Source organism: Caloenas nicobarica, chromosome Z, assembly GCF_036013445.1.
Source record: "Caloenas nicobarica isolate bCalNic1 chromosome Z, bCalNic1.hap1, whole genome shotgun sequence".
Lineage (NCBI taxonomy): Eukaryota > Metazoa > Chordata > Aves > Columbiformes > Columbidae > Caloenas > Caloenas nicobarica.
The window spans coordinates 45,396,412-45,405,842 of NC_088284.1; the positions used below are offsets into that span (position 1 = coordinate 45,396,412).

At 43.7% G+C, this 9,431-nt stretch overlaps 1 protein-coding gene and 1 long non-coding RNA gene across 2 annotated transcripts; one reads left to right on the forward strand and one right to left on the reverse strand.

The window, feature by feature from the left end:
• Positions 1-1,251: 1,251 nt before the first annotated feature.
• Positions 1,252-3,656, reverse strand: LOC136002446 (uncharacterized). The gene is made up of 3 exons (XR_010607912.1): positions 3,566-3,656; positions 2,793-2,910; positions 1,252-1,793 (listed from the first exon to the last, which is right to left on the reverse strand). It is a non-coding gene; the product is annotated as an uncharacterized LOC136002446 (long non-coding RNA).
• A 3,363-nt stretch (positions 3,657-7,019) lies between these two features.
• Positions 7,020-9,140, forward strand: TAL2 (TAL bHLH transcription factor 2). Its single transcript, XM_065657415.1, has 2 exons — positions 7,020-7,103; positions 8,404-9,140. The coding sequence occupies exons 1-2, from the start codon at positions 7,057-7,059 to the stop codon at positions 8,765-8,767; spliced, it is 411 nt and encodes a 136-aa protein (XP_065513487.1). The 5' UTR covers positions 7,020-7,056; the 3' UTR covers positions 8,768-9,140.
• The last annotated feature ends 291 nt before the right edge of the window (positions 9,141-9,431 follow it).

Here is a 9,431-nt window from a genome sequence, read left to right on the forward strand (position 1 = left end):
AGAGAGCTCTGCGGCCAGGCACTGTGAAAGCAGTCGGGAAAGAAAAATAGGAAGCATCTGATTTTCCTGTCCGTTGGTGCAGGTTTCAAGAGCTGCAAGTACCTGTGACCAAAAAAGTAAGTGAAAACAGCCTCTTTATAGTGTTGCCACCCCACCTTTGGGTTTATCTTGCAATTTAGGAATGCCCAAGTTTCCTCTGGGAGCAGGGAATATCCTTAAAAGCAGGAATTTCTGCAATAGCCTTCTACCATCCGTTGGATTTTTCTTTTTTTCACGGCATCTCTGGACCTTGTAATCAAAAAGTTAAGGGTAAGGCACCTCATCTAGCAAACAGAATAGTTACAGAAAGAGCCACTTACGGGTAGCTACCTTTAATCAAGCAGGGTAACCATGTTGCCTCATTTTTGTGCCTGGACTTTTCAAATTTTTAGTATTCTCAGAGAATCTGTGAATCAGACCTCATGCCAGGAGAAATTATTAATTGGTTTTATTACTTTTGAAAGAAATGTTGATGCTTATATTGTCATCATGGAGTAAACTAATGGGATTTTAAAATCACTGTTCCTACTATTACCAGATTTTCTTACATCGTAATTGTATAATTACACAGTAGGCAAACTCATTTATACCACTACAAATTGTTGTAAATCAGAGTTATTGCACTGGTACAAAATTATTACATGGAGCATCATATACTTTGAGTTTAGAACTAAAACTTAACAGAATTCTCCAATGGTGTTTGATACTTTAAACAAATTATTTGCAAAACCAGACATAATAATGCATTAGTTGGACTTTACTGTACGCTTATGCACTAGACTGTGTGGAAATCCTATTGCAGTGTTAGAAGGTGAAGATGTAAAGAATGAGTTTTAAATTCCAGTCCTCAAAGATTTAAAAATATCCCCACTACTTTATTGGTTGTCTGTCTTACAGCTGATGCGTGTGTAAAATACATAGGCCTTTGAACTTTGCTCAGTTCAGTAGTTCACTTAGGAGGAAAAGATTAGCAATTTTATTAATTTCATTTCTGCTGGTAAATATTAATAATTCTCAGAAGTGTAAAAAAAAAAGTTGAAACTGCCAATCTAGAACATGTTTTATTTCCAGGGGTAGCCTGCGTAAAGCTGTATTTGCCCAAGCAGGTTAATAAACAATAAAACAAGCATTTTTCTGAAGCAGCTGTCTCTATGCTTCCTGATTTCCATATAACAGTATAGAATGATATATGATTTTTAGAACCTTTTTCCACCATGTGTTTCTATATAATTTCACAAAAAATAACTAAAATAAATGCAGCTTGTTTTTACTGCCTGTTTACAAAAATCATTAAAGGACTTGTGATATGAGCAGCTGATCCAAGAAATTAGGTGCTCACAGACACAGCATTCCAAATAGGAGGCTTGGGGACAAAATGCAGGTGCCCTTGAGAGTGTGGTTGAGGCAGGGATGATCTTCCTATTGATCTTTCTATCAGGCGTAGCCCCACAGAGGTTAAAGGCATGACATTTAGGGTAAAACAGGGTTGTGGTCCTTCCCTTGCAGTGGTTAGTATCACACTTTTGGAAGTTAAAATTTGCCATGGTAGTTCTGTTTTTCTGGGCTTATGGTGACCTCTAGTCTTATGCACAGCAGGCCAAATTATTTCCTATGGTGCCGCCATCTTGGTTAGTAGATTGGTTTTAACTTCTGTTTGGCAGGAACTGCACTGCATACAACTATCAGGATGCTGTCAAACTTACAGTCTTGCTTTTGCTGTCACAGAGAGATTTGCTATCAGCCTCAGAGCAGACCTGGATAAAAAGCAAAAGCAAATACTTGCTGCATGTCATATCCAAACATAATACAAGATCAACCTTCCCCCTGATGCTAATGTCCTTACAGCACTAGATTTTCCCTTCTCTGCTCCTAGCAACTCCTGTAGCAGCATGAGTTGCTGCAGACAGTCTTTTAAGCCATGCAGCATCTGGTCCCCCCTTTACATGACAGACTTTCAGTAAGAGGGATGTGGACTTTCCTACATATGCAGGCAAGGCAAGGAAGTTAAAGCAAATGGACATGTTTCTGCTATTAACAGCTACCTTACTGCCTCGTAGTGGCAGATGCAGAGAAGAGGCATGCAGAAACAAGTGCTGTAATGAGGTGGGAGCAAGTATCTTTGTGGAATAGGGTTTTGCTCACTGGGTCTGGAAAAATGGAGTCCCTGAAGAACTCTCAGAAGACCACCAAGCTGTTTTTCTTCTCTGCATTAACCTGAAGCACAGGGGTAGTATCTGTATGTGGTATCTGGTAAGTTAATTTGGCAGAGACTGTGTTTAAAGGAAACCCACTGAAACTGTAGTTCAGACCTTGAAATAAGAGTTCCTCACTGGAGACGGGACCAAGAGGACAGAGAAGCACTTTTCCAAGAAAGACTTTTAGATTTTCTTGAACAGAAAATAACACAAGTGCAAGTTTAGCGAATAAAGGCTAAACCTCCTGGAAGAGTGTTTCTTCCTCAGCTTTGCAAGCTGCCATGTCCTTATCAATATGCTGGACCTCCATTTAGCAAAAGATGTTGCAGCCCATGAGTGGGCTCTTTGTTTTGTGCAGAGCTGTGGTATAATTTGACCTAACTGCAAAAGAACATAAAAAGCATTCACAAGAGGGCAGTCACAGGAAAAAAGAAAACAAAACAAACAACAACAACAAACCCCTCCCAAATGCAAAATCACTCCCATGTGCAGAGAAAACCTTTCCCATTTTGTGCTCTCTCAAATGTCTGCTGTGTGGTAGCTCATTTATGGACCTACCTTTCCTGAGGCAGCCTTAGAGGACATGATTCAAGGGTGTCCAGGTTATCAAGCCTGCAGGCTAGGCTGATTTCTCAGAAAGCAGCAAGCTCTCTCCCCAGCTGGAAATCTGCACCGTCTAGGAAAGCAACAAGATTACAAAGTTAAGCAACTCAGGGGCAACACTGGGTCAGGCAAAAGACTTGCGTTTTGTAACCGTGATCACACACAGGCTAGTATTCCCAAACATGAAGGCTGAGTTAAGCCTGAGACCTTTACACTTTGCTTTTGAAGATTCCAGTGATTTCCTTTTTCTTTGGCTACACGAGAGCACAGTGTAGCTGTAGGAGTTTCTGTAAATACTGCCCTTAGACAGGAGGGCTCCCAGAAGCAGAGATTCCACTATGTGTGTTTTGTTCCAGATTTACAAACCCTAAAAAGGTAAATCACTCTGTCAGCACTGACTGGTTTTTATAGCCCTTGCGCTGCTCTGCTGTACTTCATACCATGGTATGATTGTCAGATAAGACTCCCAACAGAGGCATGAGGCAGTGAAAGGAGCCCTTGTTTACTCCTGAAGTAGCTCCTGTTCTCACATCTTATTTGAAACAGAATGAAGTTCACTGTTGATGTTAGGAATAGCCCTGCAAGAGCTGGGAGAGGTTCTTCCAAAAAAGGCTGGGCCATTATGACACACACACACACAGAGGCAGCTGAGATAAACTAATTACAGGCAGGAGGGACATGGAAGTGCAACAACAAAAACCACACACACACACACACAAATAATTTGCCTGAGACAAAGGAACAGCAGAAGTGAGGACAGAAGATCAATCCCCTGATTCCCAGCCCAGCATTCAGCTCACTGCACTGCACTCGGTTCTCCCTGCCCTTGTCCACCAGCGCATGCGCGGGATTTCGGGTGGGAGGCACTTGGGGAGGGGTATAGTGGATGTATTATTGACTCCCCTCTTCCTTCCCGTCCCAAACCAAAGGAAGTTCTTGCACTTTTATTCCTTCTTGGGAATGGTGGAAAAATAAAAAACAACCGTCACACATTACAAATAGGCAGTGTAATGTGATGTGACAGCCATGCTCCATCTTCCCCTCTGTGTGGAGCTGAGTCCCATCCTCCGAGGCTCACATGAAACTGAAGAGGGAAACAACGAGCTTCCTCTTTTTCCTCTTCTCCAGATCACATTGATGCAAAGTGAACAAAGCACAGCAGCGAGGAGTGATAGCTGGGGAATCTTTGCTCCCTGTGGTAGATCAGGCTCACAAGCACCTGCCTGATATGGGAAACAGGCACCATCTGCTCTTCTGTTGCCATTTATTTAAAGAACTGAGGGGACTTAAAATCCAAGATAACATGTTAAATAACCAATTTTAGCAAGCACTGAGTTTCATCCGTGAAGCAACAGTGTCACCACTGCAGGTTTACTAGAAACACTCCAATTCTTGCTGGCTGCAGTCATCTGCAGTCTGATTAAGATTTGCAGGAGTAGGTCTCCAGTGGCCAGTTTCAACATGGATTTGACTTCACTAAGGTTAAAGGTATAACTCGAGGGAGGAACTTTCTCATCCAAGCTCTTTATTTAATAGCAGCCTGCTAATTATGAGAGTGCTGGGCTCCTGGTGAGTCCCCTGCCACCCCTCGGACATTAACTGCTGGCTCAGGCACCGTTTGCCGGGGAATGTCCTAGCAGAGATGGTGCTTTGTGCCTAAGCTGCTCTGCTGCTGCCTGAATTGCTTTTGCATAGAGAGGCTACGAGAACTGCTGCTATCGAGGGAGAGATCTTCATCTTTTCTATTGTTTAGTCTTTTGTCTGCTGACAGTTGTGACTACATTAACCAGAACCAGTATTTCCTCCCCCCGTCTCCTCCCCGCCATTTGCAGCTGCATTAACCTTAGCCAGTATTCCACACTACCCTCCCCTCCTTTTTATATTTTTCAAAGCGGGAGGCAGGGGCGTGTAAAGAGCTTCAGTTATCTGTTTGGTGGGTGGCGCTGATTTGGTTTTTTCTCATTCTGGCTGTTGGAGCAGATTCACTGCTGGGCTGGGGTTATTTCCTTGCACAATTCTCTTTACACACTGCCGATGTGAATCTTATCTCATGAAACTGTACTTACCCACTACTTCTGGACGTATCTTCTTGATCTAAGCTAAATCCTGCCCTCAGTGGCAACATTTTGCTCTTCAGTGTAATTGCCCCAGTGAAAATGTTGTAACCTTCCGGATTTACATTCCTAAAAGCAGAATTTAAGAATTATAATTTAAACTGCTGTCTTCCTGGGGTTCTTTTATTGCCAGCTAAATGTGGGGCTGTTAACCTGTGGTTAGGGGAGGTGACCAGAAAGCATAGAATCCAGGCTTGCAGTTTAATGCAATTTATCTGTCTGTGATATAGAAAAACAGGTGATTTCTGTGCAGATTTAAAATGCATCAGTGGGATGCAAGCTGCACACAGCCACTAGACAATACATATTTTGCATAGTGCACCAGAGAAAGCTAAAGAATACATTGCTCAGATGTGCAACATTAGCAAAGACCTGAAGCTGCAAGTTACATCTTATCAAAAGCCAAGCTTGGTGGGGAGGGTTGGAGAGAATAGGATGGGGGGGAGAGGATGAAGGGAATTAGACAAAAGGAATGGAAATCAGATCCCTTGTCAGTAAACTGGCTGTAATTTAACTGTAAGGTGCTGTGGTTACAGAGAACTTGAGGGATGTGTAGGTGACAAAACGAGAAAAGAAGCTGTGCTTAAACATTACTGCAGGATTAGACTGGGCTCATTTTTCTCTTATGTTTCTGTCTGAAACTCTGAGGGCAACAACGGGAAACCCACAACAGCAAAGGGAAAAAAGAGAAAGGAATTTAAGGTGGAGAGATGTACGGAGGTGGATTACGACTGAAATGAAGCTCCCATAGAGCTACCAGTGCAAGAAGAGGCATTGAGGGAGGGGAGGAGCTGTTGTTTACTGATCTTGAATAAATGTCAGAAATTCAAACACACGTTTTTTGTAAAGAAGGAGCTGGTCTCACAAAGGCATCTGTTTGCTGACAAGGCTTGTGACCACAAACGTAGTATTGTCCTTTACAAAGGCAAGAGAAGAGAGACAAAGAAAGCATGGTATGAAGAAGTAGGCTGGGGTTATTTTTCCACCAATAATACTGCTAACAGCACAAGATGACATGTTCACAGCGTCAGGGCTGGACCATAACCTGATTTCCTGAAGTGCTGTGCTGGGGACTGTCTGCAGCAGGAGAAAGAAAAGGAGCTCACTCTCTGTTGGTATTTGTAGCTGAAATATAAAGAGACATCCAGCAAACCCAGACCCACATACCAGAAGTACAGTGCAGAGACTGAAAGGCCTGGCAAAATGCAGTCCACTTGACCCATTAGAAGAAAAAAGGAAGGCCAAATAACTTTCCCTAGCTTATAAAAAATAACTGCGTTTGTGCATGGATAAATTTGTCTTAAAAGAAACAAGCCAACCAAGCAACCAACCAGACAAAAAAACCCCAACAAACACCAAAAACAGAAGAGAGAGAGAGAGAAGCAGGTGTCACTCTGAATTTCACATGGATCCAAACATCTACTTGGAAGAATACAACTATAAAAAGCAAAAGTTTTGCTTTGGGGAGTGAACATGCTGCAGTATAGAAGATCACTGGAAAACAGTGTTTATAATCCATATCACTGATGCAGCAGCATTCTTGCCATAAGGGTACATGATAGCTGTTTCAGTCAGTTGCAAAGCACCAAGTAGATTTGTTCCCATAGCACAAACTAAAATAAATACACAGACTAGGAGAACAATAATAGAAAAAGGAGAGATACAATCCCCATTTGGATCAAGCAATGGGTCTCATTGTAAGTCTACAAAAAATATGAAAAACTCTCAGTAACCTGAAATATGAGGATTTGTTTTTTAAATGAGCCTCTCATGAAGCAAGGACATTTTGATGAGACAGTTTTCTTGTCCCCTAAAGGCAGAGTAGACAGCTGGGCCTGACAGTAATTTCAGACGTCTACCAAAATAGAAATAGGTTAGCTCTGTAAAGGCCACGGCTGAGGGAAGCCTGTGAGGTATGGACGGCATGAGCGTAGCCATATATAGCATACATGGGCGCATCTGTATTACCTGCATCTCTGACTGAGGTCTCTGAACACAGCCCCAACACAATTTACGACAATGTAATAGTGTTTCCCTGGTGGTTTGTAATCAGCACTGGACTGGGACTTGAAGGATCTGGGAGGGAACTTCTCTGTCTGCCGTGCATGTCTTGTCTCCCTGCCAGGCCACACCAATTAACTTCTGAGTCACGGTGAGATTTCTTTATTCACCCAGGCTATTACCACATACTTGGGTGAACTCTGAGTGTCTTGCACGGTGAGAGGTTGCTTCATATGGGCACAGGATCACAGCTGGGCTGTCACCCTAAAGTTTCCTCTTTCTAGGGGTAAAGTGTGCTATTCCCTAGTTCTTCAGTCCCCTGTGAGACTGCTGTAAGGATGGGTTTGCCAATGAATGTAAAAAGCCGAGGTTTTCACATGCATAAGAGGATAAGTGGAAACATTTGTCCTTTAGTCTTTTGGCTGTGGATAGTTTATCACTGCTCCAACTGCGTGTGTGCCATTGGCATAAAAAGCAGCTTCAGAAATGGAGAAATGTCTCCAGCAGGGCTGTGAGAGAGAAGGGAAGACTTTTCCAATAATGGTGGCAGTAGGGTTAGGGCAACCCCAGGAGCTTTTAGTGACCTTTCTGGTAAATGGCATCTAAAATTACTATGCACCTCTTGTACAGCACTCTTCTGGCTGGGATGCCAGCAAGTTTTGTAGGAATCACACTTTCCCTCTGCAGGCTGCATTCATGACACTTGTGGCTTAGTCTTGGCAGCTCTCAGAGGCTAAAGCAGAAACCTGAATGGATCTGACTGAAGAGTCTCTGCCACCAGCAGTAAGCAATCAGTGTGAGGACTGTTGCTTCCCTGGATAAGTCTCCTGAAATAACTATAATCACATATGTCTGTAGTGTTGGCTGTCTGCTCACTGAAGACTCATGATGAAGGTTCACCTGGCTTAGCTCCAGCCATGAGTCACCAAGCTTGGGCCAGTTGGGAGCAGCCCCCTAGAAAGCGTGAACTGGGGCTGGGAAAGCATGGATGAGTTCTGCCCTGGGCCCACCTGCCTTCCCCCACAAAAAGTACCCAGGTGTCCCTCACGCAGCCTAGTGGGATGACTAATGCATTGGCTATCGGGAATTCTGATGCAGTGGAGCTCTCAGGAGCCTGAATCAGCTGGGCTCATAGCAGCACCAAATGGTTGTATGAGGAAATTAAACTCCGTTTACTCCTTTGTGAAGTCCCTACTGGACTCTGGTATGTGGTTGCAGCTGCAATGCTTATGATCATGGCTGCGAATGGGCACATGACTTTAGGGATTAGGGTGAATCTGTGCAGGACATGTAGGACAAAGGCATCAGCCACAGAGGGCAAAAATTAGAAGTGGCTGGCACCACTATTGTGTGCTCACTGCTGGCCCAAATGTTACAGTGCCCCCATAGCAGCAGACTGTGTGAAAGCCAGGGGTATCAAGCATTCACTCACCATCTCCTTCACTTTGCAGCACTTTGAGAATGACAAGGAAGATCATCACCAACACCAGGGAGCGATGGAGGCAGCAAAATGTCAACAGCGCCTTTGCCAAGCTGAGGAAACTCATTCCCACCCACCCACCAGACAAAAAACTGAGCAAGAATGAGACACTCCGGTTAGCTATGAGATACATCAACTTCCTTGTCAAGATCCTGGGGGAGCCCGGCCTGCAGCAAACAGCAGTAGCAGCGCGGGGCAGCATCCTGGAGTTCTTCCAGCAAGCCCCACACTTGCAAAGCATGGAGGAGCTGACTCTGATAGAAAACTGTGGAGTCTCTTCTCCTGGCATGAGCAGCAATATTGTAGAGTGTTGGTCAGAGACATCATTTCCCTAGCAGACTTGGTGTTAGTCTGATAGACCTGCTCTTTTTGCAGAATCTATGGGTTTCTTCTCTAGTTATGGTGATTATTTATTACTGGTTTATTTGGTATATTTTTATCTAATAGGAAGGAAAATCCTTGGTCAGCCAACAACCTGCAAGACTGGACAGAGAACTTGCAGCCCCTGGGAACTTGAAATGACTCGCTGCTCCCACAGCAGAGAGCAACACAGAAGGGCCTTCTGCCCTGATGTCCTCCATAAATCAGGCCATAGAAATTCATCCAGTGTTTCTGGCAGAGAAGGAGATTATTCTTTCATGAGGAAACTCTGCTGAGCTCAAGAATGACGACTGCACCACAAAATTTGTCCAAGACAGACATCTGGCCTCAGTAGTGAAAGATTTTGAGAGATGTGATATTTGCCACAGTACTCCAACAGTGGTTCCAGGGGCTAACTGCACAGATGAGCCCTAGCCCTTGAACCTGGCTGCATCTTTCTCCATCAGACTGGAGAGATCCCTAGTGTCATGGCAAAATGCTATTAAAAAATTTAAACATAAAGTTGAAAGAAAAACGTGAATTTACAATAAAAGTAGACATAGTCATAGACGAGTTTCAGTGGGTTCCATAAACAGAATAAACCTCCTCTGTAGCAGCGACCATGTGCAAGGGAAGGAA

Coding starts and splice junctions, on each gene's coding strand:
- TAL2 (XM_065657415.1), top strand. CDS start 7,057: ATGTCTTGTCTCCCTGCCAGGCCACACCAATTAACTTCTGAGTCACG. Junction 7,104..8,403: donor CAATTAACTTCTGAGTCACG/GTGAGATTTCTT, acceptor TTCACTTTGCAG/CACTTTGAGAATGACAAGGA.